At 43.0% G+C, this 22,678-nt stretch overlaps 1 protein-coding gene across 1 annotated transcript in view; it reads right to left on the bottom strand.

Moving 5' to 3' along the window:
• Positions 1-7,312: 7,312 nt before the first annotated feature.
• LOC140190161 (scavenger receptor cysteine-rich type 1 protein M160-like) overlaps positions 7,313-22,678 on the bottom strand; it is a 105,258-nt gene continuing 89,892 nt past the window's right edge. Inside the window, exons 25-26 of the mRNA XM_072246672.1 lie at positions 18,920-19,234; positions 7,313-8,613 (exon numbers count right to left, since the gene is read on the bottom strand). Of these exons, the coding sequence (XP_072102773.1) occupies positions 8,474-8,613; positions 18,920-19,234 (455 nt within the window). The 3' untranslated portion in view covers positions 7,313-8,473. The remainder of the gene's footprint in view (positions 8,614-18,919; positions 19,235-22,678) is intronic.

Below are 22,678 nucleotides of genomic sequence, written 5' to 3'. Positions count from 1 at the left end.
TATTGTGTGGAAAATGTAAGGGACTGGGATGAAGGTATACATTTACTACTTTTTGCAGTAAGGGAGGCAGTGCAGGAATCATTAGGTTTTAATCCTATTGAATTTGTGTTTGGGCATCGAGTTCGAGGACCTTTAGCTTTGTTGAAGGAACAGTGGATTAATAAAGATTTACACACTAATTTGCTAGATTAATGTTTTAAAATTTAAAGAAAGATTATATAAAGCTTATAACTTGACCACGGAAAATTTAAAATTAGCTCAAGAGAAGATGAAGACTTGGTATGATAAGGAAGCTAGGATGAGGTCATTTAAGACTGAGGATAAGGTATTGGTTCTTTTCCCGGTGCAAACAAAGCCATTATAAGCTAAATTTCATGGTCCTTATGAGATTAAATCTAAGGTAAATGATGCGAATTATGTGGTAAAAAAAACCCAGATCGAAGAAAGACGGCACAACTGTGTCATATAAATATGATAAAAGCATATTATGAGAGAGAAGCTGATACGATGACTGATGTGATCAATAATGAGTCTGATCTTGATAAAAACTTAATGGATGATTCATCTGAAACTCATTTTAAACCCAACATTATTTCAGCCAGGTTGCCAAATTCAAAAATTCTCGAAAATATTGATGAAAAATTAGCTCATTTACAGCCAGAGCAGATGAAACAGTTAATTTTTAAATATAGAGATTTATTTCCAAACGTTCCTAGAAGAACCACTGTAGCTACACATGATGTAGATGTTGGAGATGCAAAGCCCATAAAACAACATCCGTATCGAATGAACAGGGAAAAATGTGAACTTGCTGAACAAAAAATTAAGTAAATGTTAGAGAATGATATTACTAGACATTCTAATTCTAATTGGAGTTCACCGTGTGTTATGGTGCCTAAGCCAGACAACAGTATTAGGTTTTGTACAGATTACAGGAAGGTGAATTATGTGACAAAAACTGATGCATATCCAATCCCTAGGGTAGATGATTGTGTGGATAAAGTTGGACAAGCCAAATCCCTTACAAAGATTGATTTGTTAAAAGGTTATTGGTGTGATAGAGGTAGAGAGATTTCAGCATTTGTAACCCCATCTGGGTTATATGAATATAATGTTCTTCTATTTGGGATGAAGAATGCACCAAGTACTTTTCAGAGGATGATTAATAGTGTGATTCAGGGATTAAAAGATACAGATGCCTATATTGATGATTTAGTTGCAGGAAACAATACGTGGAAAGCACATATTATTGCAGTGAAGAAACTATTTGAGAGACTTTCAAAAGCTAACTTAACTATTAACTTAGCTAACAGTGAATTTGGTCATTCCACTGTGACCGTTAAGGAAAAGGGTTAAGGAAATTAAACTCCAATTTAGTAACACAGTTTAATGTTACAGGAGTATAATATTTTGATCACTCATATTAAGGGTAAAGATAATGTGATCACTGATAGTCTATATAGATGTTAAATGTACAAAGAATTTTTTTGGAGTGGTATTTTAACATTTGTAACACTCCTACTGTATATTAGTTTGTAAAGTGCTGAAAGGTAAGACTGTATATATTGTGTATGTTGTAAATTTTATACCTTTGTATTTTTTTTTGTGAAGTGTTAATTGTTAAAATTTTGTTAAGAGACCAAAATTTTTTTTGGAGGGAGGTGTTACATACCTGAAGGAGTTCTTGTGAGAATGATGTGATGGTCTTTTGGAGGTCACCTGATGTAATTTTCCTGCCGTTGTGAGGTCACGTGATGATACGTTCCCCACGGGTACATAAGCCAAATCCCTTACAAAGATTGATTTGTTAAAAGGTTATTGGTGTGATAGAGGTAGAGAGATTTCAGCATTTGTAACCCCATCTGGGTTATATGAATGTAATGTTCTTCTATTTGGGATGAAGAATACACCAGATACTTTTCAGAGGATGATTAATAGTGTGATTCAGGGATTAAAAGATACAGATGCCTATATTGATGATTTAGTTACAGGAAATAATACATGGAAAGCACATTTTACTGCGGTGGAGAAACTATTTGAGAGACTTTCAAAAGCTAACTTAACTATTAACTTAGTTAACAGTGAATTTGGTCATGCCACTGTGACCGTTAAGGAAAAGGGTTAAGGAAATTAAACTCCAATTTAGTAACACAGTTTATTGTTACAGGAGTGAAATATTTTGATCACTCATATTAAGGGTAAAGATAATGTGATCGCTGATAGTCTATCTAGATGTTAAATGTACAAAGAAAATTTTTTTGGAGTGGTATTTTAACATTTGTAACACTCCTACTGTATATTAGTTTGTAAAGTGCTGAAAGATAAGACTGTATATATTGTGTATGTTGTAAATTTTATACCTTTGTATTTTTTTGTGTAAAGTGTTAATTGTTAAAGTTTTGTTCTTTAAGAGAACAAAAAATTTTTTTTTGGAGGGAGGTGTTACATACCTGAAGGAGTTCTTGTGAGAATGATGTAATGGTCTTTTGGAGGTCACCTGATGTAATTTTCCCGCCGATGTGAGGTCATGTGATGACATGCTCACCACAGGTATATAAGGGAAGACCTCAGATGACGCAGTTAGTTTTTCTCAGTTTTTAGTTTTCCAGCTAGAACGTTAGTGTGTCTCTGTTTCTACTGCGTATTTATTTTATGACACAGTTTCATTTTTAAAATGGAGTGTTATGTTCTGTTGCAAGGTACCATATTGCTGGACTGGCAATTTTTGCTAGATGTGTTGATGTACCTTTTTCCAGCAGTACTGGAGAGTGAAGACTTTATCGAAGTACAGGACACGAAGGATTAAGAGAAGTTGGTATCGTTCGGCAGTTTAACAAAGGATCGACCTTATTGAGTCTTTGTTGAAGAAGTAGTGACCTGCATCGTAGATAACTCTTGTCAAAGGAGCAAGGAAGTTCATGCAAGGTTTGCTCTCTAGAAATTAAGGTCAGTTGTTTTAAGCCATGTACTTCCTGCATCGTGAATCCTTTGGACAGAACCAACAGGAAAGGCGCGTCTATCAAGGAATCCTTCTCCAGAGAAGTCTCTCCCCATTTGAATATATAAATCTGTTGGACTTTTGAATTTACCGCTTTAAGAACTGTATTTGACTTTACCGCTTTAAGAACTGTTTTCGCATTTAACGAGTAGCAAGTGATGGTTTGTGGAACAGCCGCATAGCGGTTAACTTCCAGTTAAGGTTTTCGTTTGTTTTTTAGCGTTTATCCGTGTTTAATAAATGTTTGATTGTTTTTATATAACCTGTCTCGATTGATATTCATTATTGCCTGTTACGTAACAATAGGTACAATGAAACATACAGTGAAATGCATTGTTTGTGTCAACTACCAACACAGTCTGAGGATTGTGCTGACAGCTATATGTGTCACCACACTTCCAGCGCCAGCCCACAACTTACTAACCCTAATGTGTATGTCTTTGGAATGTGGGAGAGAACCCACGTGGTCATGGAGAAGAGAACATACAAATGCTATAAAGACTGCGGCAGGAATTGAACCCAATCACAGGGACTGTAAAGAGTTACGCTACCATGCCGTCTGTGAGAGTTCATGAAAATGCTCACCAAAATCCTGGTGTGAATTGTTAAAGATCAAGAAGGGGTAGCATGGCAGTGTAGTGCTTTATAGCAGGGGTTCCCAACCTTTTTTGCACTGCAGACCGGTTTAATATTGACAATATTGTTGTGGACTGGCCGACGGGGGGGGGGGGGGCGGGGTTGCCAACGGACAAGAGTAGCAGTCAAATACGTTGTGCTTATCCCCAAGAAAGACTATACAATGACCATGAAGCCTTGTGCGGGTACCTGCGTGCGCATGCGTGTACGTGCCAACTTTTTTCTGCAAATCGGTTTTGGCGATTCTGTTTGTGGGGGGGAGTGTTAATCACGACTGCAATATAGGTGATAAGTGGCTAGTACACTCAATTTCGTTCCTAAAAGGGTTTATCTAATGAATTTAATATCAAACACACAGCGCATATTTTCCACACACGAATATAGTGATACGTCAATTATCAGGCAAGGCCAGGGGAGCTTGAAGTAAGTGTTGAATGAACTTCCAGTAGAAGTGGTAGAGGCAGGTTCCGTATTATCATTTAAAGAAAAATTAGGTGTATGGACAGGAAAAGAATGGAGGGTTATGGGCTGAGTGCAGGTTGGTGGGCTAGGTAAGAGTAGTGTTCGGCAAGGACTAGAAGGGCAGAGATCGCCTGTTTCCGTGCTGCAAATATTATATGGTTATATAAGTCACTTATAAGTCAATAGCATCATAACATTTTAAGTAACGTTTGGATATTAAACACACAGCACATATTTTCCCCGTATGAACATATAGAATCATTGCAAAGCACCAATATCGCTGAATCAATGCGAGCCCTGGGCAGAATACTTGTTCTCCTGCAACAAGACAGTCCCATCGAGGGGTGATGGGAGACAGTGATACTCACAGTGGGTTCCTTATGTCCAGTCTATTCCGCGATTTAGTTTTCATTGCATTCATTGCAGAGATATGTTGGAAATGGAAGCAACCTTTTCAGTGCTCTCATGGCTATCTCAAGATATTTAGCCTTGACTTTGATCCAGAATGCCAGCAGAGATGTTATGTCAAACATACTTCTCAGCCCGTCGTCATTTGCAAGCTCGAGGAGTTGATCTCCTTCCCGCGCTGACATGGATGACACGCGGGTAGTGACTGCGTGCGGTCAAGCTCAACAGTGGCCGTGACAGGGAATGAGGAAAGGTGCAGCTGACTCATATCGCCAAATCATATCGTTTCCTCACGGCCCGGTACCGGTCCGCAGCCAGGTGGTTGCGGACCGCTGCTTTATAGTACAGGTAACTTGGGTTCAATTCTTGCCACTGCCTGTAAGGAGTTTATATGTTCTCCCCATGCCCCATGGGTTTCCTCCCATATTCCAGTTGATAAGTTAAATGGTTATTGTAAATTGTCTTGTGATTAGGCTAAGATTAAATTGGGAACTGCTGGGTGGTGCGGATCAAAGGGCCAGAAGGACCTATTCCATGTTGTATCACAATAAATAAATAAAATTTTGAAGCTTAAGTCCTGAAACAGCCCTAAACACCATTTAATAGCAAATAGTTGGTCTCGGTTGTTTTTGCCCCCATCACTGCCTCAGTCTCAAACACTGACTCTATTTGCCTCCAAGTGCCTGAACCGGAACCAATTTGTAGACTTGATATTGTTGTTAACTCCCAACATTTTAAATCACATATGTGGCATGCTCACAAAAATCAACTCTGTCCACGAGCTGATCATCATTCTCTCCACCCTGCCTTCCACCTGGCAAAACCCCCACCCATGCTGCTGTTAACCCCAGATTTTACTGTTCCACACCCTCCGGATTGGCATCCCTCATTCTACCTTCCATAAACACAGCCAACTGTTTCTTGTGGTGTACCTGAACACTGTGCTGTGTCTCAAAGACATACGGGTTAGGATTAGTAAATTGTGAGTAAGCTGTTGCCTCAGGAAGTGTGACCCCACCACCCCCCAGCACATCATTGGACTGTGTTGGCCATTGATGTAAATGACACATTTAACTCTATGTTCGACATAAACATGACAAACAAAGCTAATCTGTCTTTAAGATTCGGAGTTTAATCTAGTTGAGTGATAAAGGAAGACCCAGTTCGCCAGCTGACGCTGTAATGGAGATCTCTTACAACCCGAGAGGGATCATAAAGTGTTTCACAAAAGTGATGTTATGATTCCAGTTTGTTTCACACAAGATGGCCCAGCGAACAGCATGACCAACGACAATGCCCTGTTGACAGTTCACAAATATGTTTCTTTTACTCCTTTGTATTTCAAATGAAGTTCCAGTATTAATTGGCGTGCCATTGGAACCTGTAATTTACATTTTGATGGTGTGTTTTTGGACTAGTTGAGCAAACTGGTGCTTTACTGTCTCCAAGGAAATTCAGTGAGGTTTGGAGCAGAATTTGTGGCCTGGAAACATGATCGAGACTGTTGCTTTTCTCCAACTGAGGCATCAAGGGTACGAGCCCATGATTAACTCCATTGCTTTTCTCCAGCTGAAGCATTCAGCAAGGTTGAAGTCAATGAGGATGAGCATCGAGGATGAGCAGATGTTCACCTTGATTCAACCTGCCGGTGTATGATTGGTATTCCTCTCCCTCTCACCATCTGTTGTCAGAGGGAAATGCAGGAGTCTTGGGATCAACATTGCAAGGGTCAATTGGACACTCATTTTGGGAGACTTTGCAGTTCATATTGGACATGTGCCTGGATTCCGGTTACTTTTGTTTTAAAAAAAAGCCATTTTTGAGTCGTTTGATCAGGGCGATCTATGCGATCTGCGTCACTGCTGTATAAGAATGCTATACCCTGCAGAAGTGTTTTCTGCAAATACACTGCGATAATAAATCTATTGTGAATATTAGAATTACTTCCATTATACCAATATCTTTCTGAGTATGTCTTCTTAGGCTGAATGACATGATACTTCAGATTGTGAATATTTTTAACATGGAGTGCCTCTTGTACATCATTTACCACATGACGTTGACAAGAGTGAGGTCTTGGTCAACAGTGAGGAATTCCAATGCAACTGGAGAGCAGACCTTGAGTATGGACATTAAACACAAACACACACAAACACCAACTCACACTCAGTGGCCTGCAGCGAATAAAATAGACACAGTATACGTTCATGATCTTTTGCTGCTGTACCTCATCTGCGGACATACTTAACAAATCTATAGAACAGCAACTGCAAACATCAGGAACTGTTAACTGTAAATAAACCCTGCAAATGCAGTTACAAATAAACAGCAATAAATAATGAGCATGAAATAACAATACAACAGAATCCTTAAGTGAGTGTAGCTATCCCCTCTTGTTCAACAGCCTGAAGTTTGAGGGATACTAACTGTTCTTGAACCTGGTGGCGCCAGTCCTGAAGCACCTGTACCTTCTACCTCAGTGGTTCCCAACCACCGGGCCGCAAAGCATGTGCGAGGAAACAGTATGATTTGGTGATATGAAATGATATGAGTCAGCTGCACTTTTCCTCATTCCCTGTCACGCACTGTTGAACTTGAACACCCCCAACCCCCCTGCCCAGCCCACTGTCGGCCGGTCCGCAAGAATATTGTCATATCAAACCAGTCCGCAGTGCAAAACAGTTTGGGGACCCCGTTCTACCCGATCGCAGCAGTGAGAAAACTGCATGACCTGGACAGTGAAGGGGATGTTGTATCGTGGATGAAATCACTGGAGAGACAGAGTCACTGGTAGATACAAAGCAGCTTCTTTATTTGACACAACAAGGTACAGCAGGCATCTTATGGACGGAGACGCTTTCCACAGTAAGGTCTGCTAGCTCAGTGTGGGCTCGATATTTATATGCTAAACACAAAGGCAATCGTTACTTAAAAAGTTATAGACAATGCTTCCTATTGAAGCTACATACAAAATATCACACCATCCTTTCCTTCCGACGCCAACATGTCTGGGTTGGTATCCACAGCCTTTAGGAATTTAAGTTAAGTCTACGATACATTTATTTGGCAATTCCCGTGCTAACATAGAAGACAATTAATATTTATAATGTATAGATAATACTGTCTTCGAAACTACAGCATTAGGTCAAACTACAGCGCCAGAAGCATCTGGTATTCCCACCTTTTTGGAAACCCATTGTGGTGGACTCAATCCACAGTCCTTTGTCAAACTGTTAAAATAGAAGTCTGGTGGCCAAAGTCATTTAAGTGTAAACAAATCATCTACCCAAAAAAAAACTCAAACAGTCCCTCCCTCTTGGCCTTCCTGCACAAAAATTAAATTTGTATCAGGAAAGGCCAACCTAGGAGGATCTGCTCAAATAGGGCAGCAAAAATGCCCTGTCTTGAATTCCCCCCCCCGCCCCAATTTTATGTACCTCGATATCTATCCTAGCATTACCTAATTGCTACTTACCAAACGTTAAGCAGAGAGGCTGTTCCAAGTCTTTAGGAATGCGGCTCCTTTGGTGTGCCTGCTCTTTCCCTGCAGGCTGACTGCAGCTTAATTACATTCATTTGTCTTCAGCCCTTTATCCTTTGGTCACTGAAACTCTCCTTCCAGGAGCAGCCACAGGCTCTCTCATCGATGTACAGGAAGGGGTTGGGGTGGCCTCTATGTAAGTGTCTGCAAGGACCTCTCCCCGGTGGCACCCCCTTCCAAAGTGTCCGGTCGATCACTGGCCCAACTGCTGAAAAGGGCCCAGCTCCTCAGACCGGGTGACTGCTTTCAGATACCGAGTGCAGTCTGAAATGCCATCGAAGTGGTGGAACTTGCCGTCTCTGCTTTAACACAAAAATCCCTCCCCGTCTATTTCCCAATAAATTTCTATGTTATGCTATAAAATTAATCATCTACCTTCAGCAACCAGCCTTCTTTACAGAGTACCATCATCATCACACTTTAGCAGGCTATTCATGGTTTTCCAACACGTTCTCAGTGTCTTCTGCCACACTCCCGGCGTTTTCTGCCCTTGCGTTTTCTCCGGGTATGTTTCCATCAGCTGTGGCCAGGTCTGGCATGGCCGGCTGGTGCTCCTCTCTTTGGTTCTCTGTAATTACATGATTACATGGTTACTGTGTACACTTGATCCCCCACTCTGTCTGTGGGAACAACAAGAGGGTGAGTTGTATGCTTTAACCTGAGTCCAGTGTTTCCACTGGCTGCCTCGCCGAGTCTGTACACAGACACACGTATCATTGGTTAAGAGTACCGTCCGTGGTCCTATCCACCTGGGGGCAAACTCTGGCCTTTCTGGCAGCACCCTCACCATAACCTGGTCGCCAGGCTGTGGAAGAACTATCCCCTTTCCCTCTGGCTCTTTCTGATCAGTGACTCACTGTTGTTGTTTCGCTCGGTCCTTTAATACTTTGTTGGTTACAAAGGTTTTTCACATATTGGGTCATTCTATCCCTGTAAGCCCCAGGCTCCCCACAACCCGTAATTACCCCATAAGGGAGTTGCATTGCTCGCCCCATCAATAATTCGTAGGGGCTGAGACCCAAAGTGCGGTTCGGGGTTGCGCGCAATCTCATCAGGGTTCCTGGTAATACATCAACCCATGTCTTTCCTGTCTCAGCTATAGCTTTGGCTAACACATTCTTCATTGTTTTGTTCATCCTTTCTACCATCCCTGAACTCTGGGGGTGGTAGGGTACATGGAAACATTGTCGGATCCCCAGTAGTTGGCACATTTCCTTCATCATTTTCCCCGTGAAATGTGCTCCCTGATCTGAATCCACCCGAACTGGGGTTCCCCACCTTGAGAGGATTTCCTGAACTAGAATTCGTGCAGCAGTGCGGGCGGTGCAGTCCCTTGTTGGGAAAGCCTCTACCCACCGAGTGAAGTGGTCCATGATTACCAGACAGCAACTTTTCCCTCTGCTTTTTGGCAGGGGCCCTGTGAAGTCCATCTGGATGTTTTCCCAGGGTCGCCTCGGCCAAGGCTGATTTGCCAGCTGTAGCTTTCTGCCCTTACCAGGGTTATGCTGGGCACAAATAATACAACGGCGGCAGAACTTATCAACATCCCCACCCATCCCTGGCCACCACCAGTCCTGCTGGAAGGTTGTGATCATGCTCTGCCTTCCCTGATGCATCGCCCCATGATAGAACTTCAGTAGTATCTGTCTAATACAGGGTGGGGCCACTGCGACTCTTTCCTCCCCATGTGTCCAGCACCCATCTGGTCCCTCCTTTGCTCCTTTTCTCCTCCATTGTTCCTTCTCTTCTGCCTCTACCTCTTCATATAATTTTACTCAGCTGGCTTCTGTCGTTTCCTCCTGCACACTTGCAATTTCAATTGCCTCTTGTTCCTCTCTTGCCTTATTCGCAGTAATGTCTGCCCTAGGAGGAACTGGGAAAACGTTATGTTCTGGAGTGGCCGCAGTCTCTCTGAGTATCGTCTGGTGTTTTTGTTCCTTTGCTTTACCCTGAACAGCGGTCAGTGTGTCAGTTTGAATAGGGTCCTGCTTAGGGGGTTTATACAGACCCTCCTCTATTTTAACTGGGTTTATCTTTACCTTGCTTGTGGATTCTGTTGGTTGTATGTGTTCGCTGCCTCCGACTCGTCCATTTTATTTCTCCCTTTCCCAAATCTATAACAGCTCCTGCTTCCCTTAGGATGACTATTCCAAGGATCGTGCCCTCATTATTTGGACATACCCAGAAATACACTGGAAGCTGCACTCCCCCAGTTTCTAGTATTTGCTTCCCGCTTCTTTCTGCTTTTACTGTTTTCCCTCTTACACCCCTGATATAACTGGCCTGTCCCATTGTTGGTAAGGGTAAGTCTGTTATCGATACCGATGCCCCTTTGTCCACTAACATATTGCATTGCCATCCCCCTAATAATGCTATTGTGTACATCCGTGAATCACCAGCGCTGCCAGTGGAGCCCGCTGCGACATCTTTTTCTGGCGCCGTTACTAACTCTTTAATCTGATCAACAGTCAAACTGTTTGCTGATGGGGTGAGTGACTGGGTGTATGCCGTGACCTTCATCTGGGTTTTCCCCCACACTTTTGTACACTGTCTCCAGCCATGTCCCGATAGGCCACAGCTGTAGCATATCAACTCCTTCAGTGTCTTATACCTGGTACGGCAGTCCTTTGCTAGGTGCCCCAGCTGCTGGCAAGCAAAACAAGCTCTCCGGGACATCGCAGCTGCATCCACTATACCCACTTTATGATTTCTCTTGCCTTTTCTGTGGTCTATTTCACTGGCCCACGAAACTATCACAGAGTAGGTGGACCCCACCGTTATGCTTAAATCTAAAACTTCTTGGTGGGCTGAGCTCAGGCCTTCCTTCAGCATTTTTAGGAAGACTGGGTCGTCCCTCCCTGGATTATCCAACCCTGAATACTCCTCGTACACTTGATATTTACGTTCTGCATAATCCACGGCTGTCTCGTCAGCTTTTTGAATCACTGCCATTATCGTTCCCCAGTTACTCTTGCCTCCACCCAGCCGCTGCCTCACTTCCCCTTTAAAACAGCGATATCTTTCTTCATTACTGGCGCTCCCAGTAGTTGCCCATGTTCCATCCCGCACCCCCTGGGCCATCCTGTCCCACATATTCTTCGGGCACTTTGCTTTCACTAACACATGTATATCTTTAGGGTGCATCTGGTGAATTTCAACCATTTCCTCCAGTCTGCGCCAGAACTGTGAATTCCCACAGGCGACTTTAAGTGAGGGCAACTCGGACAAAATGCTCTGTTTCTCCCCGGGGGTGAAGGGCTTATGAATAGTCGTAATCAAGGTCAAGGGCTGGCTCGGATCATCAGGGTTCTCAACCTGACGCTGCCTGACCTCAATAGGTGCCACCCTGGTTGATCAATCTGGGTAAAACCTCTCCCTGAGATATCCCCACACTAATTCCCACACTACGCAAAATATAAAAGACGGGTAGCAGTTAAACAGTACATAGTTAAAACCGCAGAGTATGTATTCCACAATCTGCCACTTGTGAGTACCTGAACTCATGATGCCCGCTGTATTCCTGTGCATCACACTTGCAAACACATACACTAAAATGCGGCTTCCCGAATGAGTACAGACGCCCCTACTCTGGCGCCTCGAACCGTACCATTGGTTACCAGCTTTCACAACTGGTGGTCCAAGTCTCACCAAGTTAACATGCAAAGATTCCTCACTTATATAAACACACATGCACACGCACACACTACTTTAATATCTACCAGTTCAGCTCTCCACATTCGTGATACCTCGTGTTCCCGCGTGTCCACCAACCGAACAGATCCAAGTGTGAGTGTTATTTTAGAAAAATACTCACCAACTTAAGACTGCTAGGAACGCTGGCCACACGACGGGTCACAAAGTATCCCACTTCTGACACCAAACGTTGTATTGTGGATGAAATCACTGGAGAGACAGAGTCACTGGTAGATACAAAGCAGCTTCTTTATTCGACACAACAAGGTACAGCAGTCGTCTTACGGACAGAGACGCTTTCCGCAGAAAGGTCTGCTAGCTCAATGTGGGCTCGATATTTATATGCTAAACACAAAGGCAATCGCTACTTAAAAAGTTATAGACAATGCTTCCTATTGAAGCTACATACAAAATATCACACCATCCTTTCCTTCCGACGCCAACAGGTCTGGGTTGGTATCCACAGCCTTTAGGAATTTAAGTTAAGTCTACGATACATTTATTTTGCATTTCCCGTGCAATTAATATTTATAATGTATAGATAATACTGTCTTCGAAACTACAGCATTAGGTCAAACTACGGCGCCAGAAGCATCTGGTATTCACACCTTTTAGGAAGCCCATTGTGGTGGACTCAATCCACAGTCCTTTGTCAAACAGTTAAAATAGAAGTCTGGTGGCCAAAGTCATTTAAGTGTAAACAAATCATCTACCCAAACAAAAACTCACTCTAACAATTGCTGTTGCTTTTCTATGGCAATGTTTTGTGTAGATATATTGCACAAGGGGGTATTGAGGCCCAGGTCTTGCAGTTTACTGATTAGTTTTCATTTTGAGAGTTTACTGATCAGCCTCTCATATTGAACGAGGCAAAAGACTTGAACTCGTGAACGAGGCAAGTGAAAATACAAGGCTTAGAAAGCTAAGGAGCTCGGGCCATTGAGTATAATTAAGACAAAGAGAGATGTTTGAGATCTATAGGGAGTCACGAGTGATAGAGAACAGGCAGGAAATCAAGAACAAAATCATATGTTTTGGACGTTGATAGTGGGATAAGTATTGGCCCTAGGACATTCAGAAAAATTCCCTACTCTTTATGCAGTGTGTCTAATGACTCAGCTAAAAATAAGTCACTCATCTACATACATGCACAAAGCACAAACACAATCCCACTCTGTGATAAGGTCCAACCTTGTGTACATGGCAAGATCCCACTCAGCAGTTACACAACAACATCTCAACCAATCCATACACAATGGAAACAAGAGGACACTGATTTCAAGTGAAAAGAAGGAGTTTTAAAGGGGATCCGAGGGGGTACACTTTTTTTTTCTTGCATAAAGAATGGTTGATATCTAGAATGAGCTGTCAGCAGAGGCTGTGGAAATGGGCTCAATCACTACGTTTAAAAGGTATTTGGACAGACATGTAAATGGGCAAGGTGTAGAAGTATATTCAAAGTACATGTATCATCAGGATACGGTACTAATGGTGGGGGGTGGGTAACGGGATTAGCGTAGATGGGCAAAAATGTCAGCAACCACATGGTGGGCAAAAGGGTCCAGGTGTGTGTTGTACAAGTCTATAACACTAAAACAACCCCATCCAGTCTGCACGTGGCAAGCGTCCATGCAACATGGGCGAGGCACAATCAAACAAATTCCTATTCATCCATAGCACGGCCCCCACACAAGTGCACGGCAAGATCCCACTACACAACACCTCCCTCCCCATCACTGCATAACCACAGCAAGATCCCAGCAACCATGTGCATAGAACAGTGGATCGCAGTGCCAGCTCTTCGGTCCACATTGTTGTGCCAACCCTTTGATCAATCTAACCCTTCCCTCACACAGAAGCCTCCATTATTCTGTCACCTGTGTGCCTATAAGAGTCTCTTAAACGTCCCTAGTGATAAATTTGGCAGTGCCAGGTTCCACACCTAAATACACTACCTCTGACATTCCCCCTCTAAACACCTTAAAATTATGCCCCTTCATGTTAGCCATTACCACCCTGGGACAAAGCTTTCCACTGTCCACCCTATCAATGCCTCTTATCTTGTACATCTTTGTTAAGTCACCTCTCATGTTCCTTCGCTTCAAAGAGCAAATCCCTAGCTTGCTCAACCTCACAAGACGTGCTCTCTAATCCTGGTAAATCTCCTCAGCATACTCTCTAAAGCAGGGGTCCCCAACTTTTTTTTGCACCGCAGACCAGTTTAATGTTGACAATATTCTTGTGGATCGGCCGACCGGTGGGGGGGGGGGGTGGGGGGGGCGGTGGTGGTGTTCGAGTAGGGTTGAACTCACCTCAGCATGTCTTTTACAGTTAGGGTTGTCAACTTTCTCACTCCCAAATAAGGGACGAAATTAGCAGTCAAATCCCAGAACACTTTACCCCTGGAAAGACTACCATGAAGCCTTGTGCGGGCATGTGTGTGCATATGCATGTAAGTGCCGATTTTTTCCAACAAATTGGCTTTGCCTTCATCTTCTCAACTATACTGTACATACATTATTTCTACTTTACATAGGCTGTGTATTTATCATACTATTCCTGCTTTTACTATATGATAGTGTTATTTTTGGTTTTATGTGTTAGTTGGTATGATTCGGTAGGCTATTTTTTGGGTCTGGGAACGCTCAAAAATTTTTCCCATATAAATTAATACTAATTGCTTCTTCGCTTCACGCCATTTCGGGACAAAAGCTTTCATAGGAACACTCTACTTTAGCGGGGGGAAATACAGGACAAGGCGGTCCTGGATTGGACAGACCAATTTAGCCCAATATACGGGATATCCCGGCAAATACGAGACAGTTGGCAACCCTATGTTCAAGTAACAATGCGTGACAGGGAATGAGGAAAGGTGCAGCTGACTCATATCGTTTCCTTGCAGCCCGGTAGCACATGCTCTGTGGCCCGGTACCGGTCCGCGGCCTGGTGGTTGGGGACCGCTGCTCTAAAACTTCCACATCCCAATTTAAATATCCTGATATTAAACTCGGCTCAGTAATGAGGCGACCAGAACAGAACACAATATGCCAAGTGTGGTCTAACCAGGAAGTTTAACCCTTAAACAACAAGATCCAAAACAGAACGGGGTCAGGAAGATCCAACCCGTAACACCCCCACACCCGGCCCGGTTGATGACTCCAGCAATGTGAACTCTGCAAGATCCCACAATCTGCACCAAGCGCGGTGATCCCCATGACAGAAATCGACTCACCGGCCGCCGAGCTGTGAGTCCCCGAACGAGCGATGAGGAGCAGGAAGAGCACCCAGGTGGCGAGATATCGACCCATGGTTGCGACTGTGCCAAAAGCAAAGAGCGGCGGGAGGCAGGAGGAAGCGACGCCCCCGCCATTCTCCACGCCCACCGTACTGCCCTAGTCCCAGCCCCAGCTTCACTCCTCCGCTTCTGGCAAAGCCAAGAGAGTGAGGGAGCGGCACGGCCGCTGGCGGAGTCCTGCACCTGAGAGAGGGTGGTGGTGGTGGGGGGGGGGGGGGGGGAGGTGTCCCTGACGGGAAGCCATGGCAGCCAATCAGCGGTGGGCAGTCAGATGACGAGGGTGCGCACAGTCTCTGACGGGTGCCGGCTCGCCGGGTCTCGGATTGGATTCACTGGAGAACTCATCTAGTGAGGTGTTGTGGGTGGAACTGAGAAATAAGAAAGGTATGACCACGATAATGGGACTATATTACAGACAACCCAACAGTCCGAGGGATGCAGAGGAACAAATCTGTAGAGAGATCACAGGCTATTGCAAGAAACATAAGGTAGATGGTTTTAACTTTGCACATATTGACTGGGACTCCCATGCTGTAGAAGGATGAGATGGGATAGAGTTCATCAAATTTGTTCAGGAGGGTTTCCAATGAGAGAGTGCACAAAGGGTCGGACTAACCTAGTAGCAGAAGTAGCATATGCTACGGGCCCCACATTTTCGAGGGCCCCGCCCGCACTGAATGCTTGCAAGCTGCAGTCTGGTGAAATTGGCATCCAAACTCACCATATTCTCACGACTGTTAAGAGTGATTTTTCAGTAAAAGATTCATTTACACTTAAATAAGTGACTTCAGCCATCAGCCTTCTGTTCTTTGACAAAGTACTGTAGATTGAGTTCATAACAATGCATTTCCTAAAAGCAGTGAACCCAGTTTCATTTGTAACAATGCATCTCTGGCACAAGAATGCTAGGTTTACAGCTAGTTGCGAAGACACCATATCTATGCTTTTTTGAATATGAATTGTCCTCTATGTTAGCATGTTATATACCAAATAATGTATTACGGATTTCAACTTGCATTCCGAAAGGCCATGAATTGCAGCTTAGGCATACTGGTGCCGGTAGAATGAATTTAATCAAAAGATGTGAAAACTTCAAAGAATTGTCTATACTTGTAACTATGAACTGTCCTTTGTGTTTAGCAAATAAATACTGAGCCTCAATCACAAGGGGGTTAGACATGTTCTGCCAGGGGTCTCTGCCTGCTGTAACCTTGTTTTCTCGAAGAAAGAAACTGCCTTGTACCTACCAGTAACGCTCTGTGATTTCATCAACGCCACAACAACGACGATCTGGCAACGCTGTTGTTTTCATGTACAGTAGATAGTAGCAATGAGCAATAGAGCCAGAGATATTGGACGTCATTATGCTTCTGAAGTGCAAAACGTAAAGCGAAAGAAGAAAAAGAAAGAAAAGACCAACTTGTGATAACAAAAACACGTAAGTTGACAGAATATTTTGATGTTCATGGAGATGGTGATGGTGCTACAATGGCTGAAGCTGGAAATATAGGAACAACTGGTACTAGTGCGGCAGAAGGCTTGATACAGCAAGAGCCTACGTCCACTGAATGCGAAAGAGCGTGAAAAGAACAACAGCTCTAATGATATTGGTGAATGGCCATACAATCTAGATTACTGTGATCATGAATATTGGATAGCCAAGGGAAGTGCAGGAATCTATTACATGGACATGAAGAAAGTTCGTCACACAGACAAGCTTTAATTTCACTGTTGATGCACAAAAACAAAGCTAAGCGTGTTGATTCCCACCTTGTGAAAGAAATGGAGACTGAACGAAAGTATTGGCACACTCTTCTGGAGCGAATAATTGAAGTTGTAAAGTTTTTAGAAGAATGAGGCCTTTCATTTCGTTGGCTCTCCTCATAAGGGAAATTACTTGGGGTTGTTAGAATTACTGGCCAAGTTTGACCCATTTCTGGCAGAGCATATAAATGCTCATGCAAACCAAGGGTGGGGACAGAAATCATACCTTTCTAAAACAACATGTGAGGAGTTGTGCGGTAGAACGTATATTGACTGAATGCATTACATTCTGACAAGCAGCATCAATACCCTTAAAGGGAAATTCCTACAAAAACTAGTGTATATGGCCAAATCCATCAAGGATAAAGCACTTCCCTCTATTAAGCACAACAGCATGGCATGCTGTTGCAGGAAAGCAGCATCCATCACTAGACAATCCATCACCCAGGTCATGCACTCTTCTCACTGCTGCCATCAGGAAGAAGATATAAAAGCATTAAGACTCACATCACCAGGTTCAGGACAGTTATTACCCCTCAACGATAAGAATCTTGAAACAATGGGTATAACCACTCAGCTTCACTTGCCTCTTCACTGAACTGTTGCCACGACCTGTGGACACAATTTCAAGGACTCCTCACCTCCTCACCCCATATTTTCAGTATTTATTACTTATTTACTATTATTGTAGAATTTTTATATTTTCTGAGATCAAGCTGGTAAATCCTAAGGTACGGCCAAAGCCAAGCACATTCGTTTCACAAACAGGCGAAAATCTGCAGATGTTGGAAATCCAAATAGGGGAGGGGTTGCACTTGACACCGAGATGGGCAAATATTGTATCGGGCTGGTTTGTTAGAGCTGTTGGGGAGGGTCAAAACTAATTTAGCATGGGGATAGGGAACTGACTGAAGGGACTCAGGATACGAAGACTGTTAAAACAACAAAAGTAGCATGCAGTCATACTGTTAGAAAGGGCAACGACATGATCAGACAAAATGCAGCCAGCAGGGTGAGTATCATAAGTGCATTAGGATGCACAATAAAAAAAGAGTTGCAAGCACTATACTCAAAGCCTTAGATCTCATTCAAAAGAATATAAGAAATAATCCAGATGATCTTACTGCACTTTTACAAATTGTCATATATGATCTTGTGGACATCACCGATTCGTTGCTGAAAGATTGTTTGCTGGGTAGCTGAATTTCCATTGTACATTATATTGAAAGGGGACGAACATTGGCTGCATCGCTCTGCTGTTAGACAATGGTATCAACTACTGAGAAAGATGTGACATAGGATTGGAAGGTGTTGAATTCTTGTTGATTGCGTAACAAAACTGCAATGGAAAAAGACCCTGATGGCAGTATATGCAGCTCCCCAAACAGTAACTGGAATGTAGGCTACAGAATACAACAGAAACAGAAATGGCCTACCAAAAGGGAAATGTTATGGTAGTAAGGGGAAATTTTAACATGCAGGCAGATTGGGAAAATTAGGTTGGTAATAGAACTGAAAAAAGTGTGAATTCAGAAGGACTTGGACAGTTTTGGAGAATGGGCACAGAAGCGGCAAATTAAATACAATGTTGGAAAATCCATGGTCTTGCACTTCATCAGTAGAAATAATTCTGCAAACTATTTTCTAAGCAGACTGAAATCAAAACATCTGAGATTCAAAGGGACTTGGAAGTTCTTCTGCAGAGCACCTTAAAGGCTTATATGCAGTTTATGAAATGGAGTTCCAACGTGAACCCCAGAAAGCTAACGAGATGCCGTTAACAAATAGTTACAATTGAATGCATACAGATTTATTACCGGTCATTCCTTATACTTTCTGATCTGAGACATCTAACCCGAGACGAATCTGGAATCAGCACCTGTATGCATGACCAACTGGAACATAAAAATTTGCCAAATGAAACACTCCAGCACTTTAAGCAACGCAGAACAAATGCGAATTAAGTTGTGCCTGCCTCAACAACGTCAAGCATCAGAACATAAATTCTCATCGTTTAACCCACAGCAACTAGAGTGGCTGGCCTAATTACTAAAATATAGAGTCTTTGTTAATTTCAATAGACAGAAAGCAGAAACAAAGAGGTTCTTTGTTCCATGCCTACCTTTTGAACAAATCACTCCTGCATCCTCTCCGTGACCACAGTTATGCCTCCCCCATCCTCGGAAGGAACATTCCCAAAGGGCGGATTCATTTCCATTGCACGCAACATCATCCATCCAGATATTCCCGCTGCCTTGCCCGAAGCGTGCCCCCGGTATTGCTGCTGCAGCAGAGGGACAACCCAACTCATTGCAGACAACCTTGGCGTCTTCAGTGCCCCATCCATCGTCACATACCGTTCCCCACTGTGCATTGTACCGCACCTCCACTCTTCCTGAACAACGATCGCTGTCGCCTACCAGCCTTATTTCGGGCTCTAGAATGACATTCAAAGAAATTACTGTATTTTTTGGAGTTTCGCTTCAGGTATGTTCAGTTCCACGTTCCTATCCATTACACAGCATGTCAATGTTTCCACAAGCGGAGCCACCATTGTTGCAGCACTGATTGTTGGGATAGGCCAGTGGTAAAAGTGGATTGTCAGGCATTGACTCAAAGGAGTCTTCAGCACAGAAGAGGCACTGGCTCTGGGTAACTTGAAGGGGGTACTTAGTGTAGTTTAGAAGGACTTTGTGTGTTATTCACGTTGGCTGCTGAAGTTTTGGGAGCCCCACAGGCAACTACGTGTATGTGAGGTGCGTCCAGCTGCAGATTCTGCAAGACCGTGCTATGGATCGGGAGCAGCAGCTGCAAGACCTCCGGCTTCTACGGGAGAGCGAGGAGATCATCCATCAGAGCTGCAGGAGTCTGATAATTGAGTGACTGTCAGGGAAGGAATTAGACAGTGAACAGGCAGTTAGTGCACAGCAGCTCTTGGGTAAATTCTCTGAATAATAAGTATATCATTTTGGATACTATTTTTTGAAATAACCTTGCAGGAGAATGCCACGGAGACCAGGTGGGTTGCACTGACCATGGATTGCAGAAGGGAAAGAGAGAGAGTCGTGAGCAGTTGAGATGGAAGACTCAACAGTCAGAGGAATAGAAAAAAAAGTTTGTTGACGTGAACGGGACACACGGATGGTCTGTTGCTCCCTCTCAGGTGCTATGGACTCAGATCGCGTCCATAGCATTGTGCAGGGGGAGGAAGAGCAGCCTGAAATCTTGGTACAAAGAGGTTCTGCAATGAGGATTTAAAGAGCTGAACAAAATGCTGAGACACAACACATTCAGGATTACTGCCTGTGTCACGCACAAGGGACGGTGGAAACAGAATGATTTGGCAGATAAATGCGTGGCTGCGAAATTTGGAGCAGGGAGTGAAGTGCTTCAGGTTCTTGGATCATTGGGATATTTTCTAGGGGAGGCATGAGCTGTACAGAAGGGAAGGGTTGCAGCTTAAGCCGATGGGGTCCAACATTCTCGCACACTGCTTTCTTAGAGCTATTGGGGAGGGTTCAAACTAATTTTGCAGAGGGGTGGAAACCGAAAGCAATGGGGTCAGGACAGCGTGGATGGTAAAGGAGAAAAGGTAGCATGCAGTCAGTCTGGTAGGAAAGGCACGCAGATGATCGAACAAAAAAGAGCTACCAGCAGAGTGAGTATCAGTGCATTAGGGATGCAGAATCAAAAAGGGTTACAATACTGTTCTCAACATCTATTGAGCACAACAACACGGCGCTTTTACAAATTGTCACGTATGATCTTGTGGATATCACCGATTCATTGCTGAAAGATTGTTTGGTGGGTAGCTGAATTTCCATTGTATATTGCATCGGAAGGGGGCGTGGCATCTGCTGGGGGCGTGGCATCGCTCTGCTGTTAAGAGAATGGCATGAAATACTGAGAATGATATGACATAGGATCGGAAGATGTTGAATCCTTGTCAGTTCAGTAATGAAACTGCAATGCAAATGGACCCTGACGGCAGTAGATGCAGCTCCTGAACAGTAAATGAAATGTAGACTGCAGAATACAACAGAAATAGAGATGGTGTACCAAAAGGGAAATGTTATGATGGTAAGCGGAAATTTTAATAAGCAGTTAGATTGGGAAAATTAGGTTGGTAATAGAACACAAAAGGGAATGAATTCAGAAGGACTTAGACAGTTTGGGAGTATGGGCATGGAAACGGCAAATTAAATACAATGTTGGAAAATGCATGGTCTTGCACTTTATTAGTGGAAGTAATTCTGCAGACTATTTTCTAAACAGAGTAAAATTGAAACATCTGAGATGCAAAGGGACTTTGGAGTTCTTGTGCAGAACAGCCTAAAGCAGTGATCGCCAAAGGTGGCGCAAATTGCACCCCTGTGATAATAATAAAAAAGTAAGCATTCTCATGCAAAAAGTATTAACTAAAAACCGAAAAAAATCTATAACAGGAATTCAAGTAGCTTAGATCTAGAAATGGGTTCTACTGAGAATAAATCTAAAACTTAGCTATTATTTTTAGCGATTTTATTATTTTGTGCACATCTTTTGGTGAATGTTATCTTTTTTCACATTGATCTGTTTTCCATTTTAAAAAATGTTCAGTGAGTCAAACTAGAAAAGAAGGACTTTTGTTCTGCAGTCGTTCCATAACTGTTCAATCTCTGTTTGATACTTGTTTGATCCTGAGGTGCCAGGCATCTGCACCAGTGGTGGGTCACAGGTTTTTGCCAGTCAGTTTACAATTGACACTCGTGTGCTGCGGAGTTATGCTTTGTTCGTCCTTTGTGAACAATCCAGTTTGTACTTTTTCGAAAAACTAAGCTTTGTTTTTACATTTAGTGACCCATCACAGTGCAAAAGCAGAAAGGGAGAACCGTCCCTGTTTGCAAATGGAGCAGCAGTATTTTTGTGCTGCTCTTAGTTTTCTTTCTCTCTCAAAGTTTAAGCTTTGAATTTAAAATTTTTACTTGTTGATTCTTGAGAGGGATCAATATGTCTATGTCTACAAGAAGTGGGAAGAATTTACCTGAACCTAGTGATAAAGGTAATGGGAAAGGAAAGGTAAAAAAGGAAAGATCTGATGAAATGCCATCGTGGGCTGAAGATATTGTTCGGACACTGAATTCAATTAAAGATCAGAACGGATCAATTAAAGACCAACTGGAAAAGAATAGTAATGAAACGAAGTCACTTCTGGAAAAACTTAAATACCTGGAAACTCAAGTTACTTTACGCGAAGAGGAATTGAAGATAACTAAGCAACAGTTGTCTGAAGCTACAACTCGTTTGGAAAGATATCAAAATAAGATTATAGACCTGGAAACTAGGTCTCGACGAAGGAATATAAGAATTGTTGGTCTGCAGGAAGGAGCTGAAGATGGAGATCTAACGGCTTACTTTGGTGAGCTTTTCCACACTTTATTTCCTACCATTCTATCAAAGCCACCTGCTATAGAAAGGGCACACAGGGCGTTTATCTCGAAATTGAAGGATTCTCGTAAACCAAGATCTGTTCTGGTTTGCTTTCATCACTTTAAAATTAAAGATCAAATGATGCGACAGGCAAGAAAACAGAGAGTTTTTAGATTTATGGAATCTGAGTTCCGCTTCTACGAAGATTATCCAAGAGAGATAATGGAAGAAAGATTAAAATTTGCCCTGGTAATGAAACAAGCATATGATAAAAAAACTTTTTCTGTCTCTGAGGCACCCGACAAGAATTAAAATTCTCCCTGCTAATTCTCCTCCTCATACTTTTTTTGATCCAGAAGCTGCATTGGACTTTGTTCAGGCTTTACCTGCTGCCATCACTGACGCCGCTGTTGAATGATCCATCTGAAAGGCTGCTTGGCTATTTGTATATTATTCGCATTTTGGAAAGAAG

The sequence above is a fragment of the Mobula birostris genome, chromosome 29 (assembly GCF_030028105.1).
Source record: "Mobula birostris isolate sMobBir1 chromosome 29, sMobBir1.hap1, whole genome shotgun sequence".
NCBI classification, from domain to species: domain Eukaryota; kingdom Metazoa; phylum Chordata; class Chondrichthyes; order Myliobatiformes; family Myliobatidae; genus Mobula; species Mobula birostris.
This window is presented reverse-complemented; position numbering and strand designations above follow the sequence as displayed.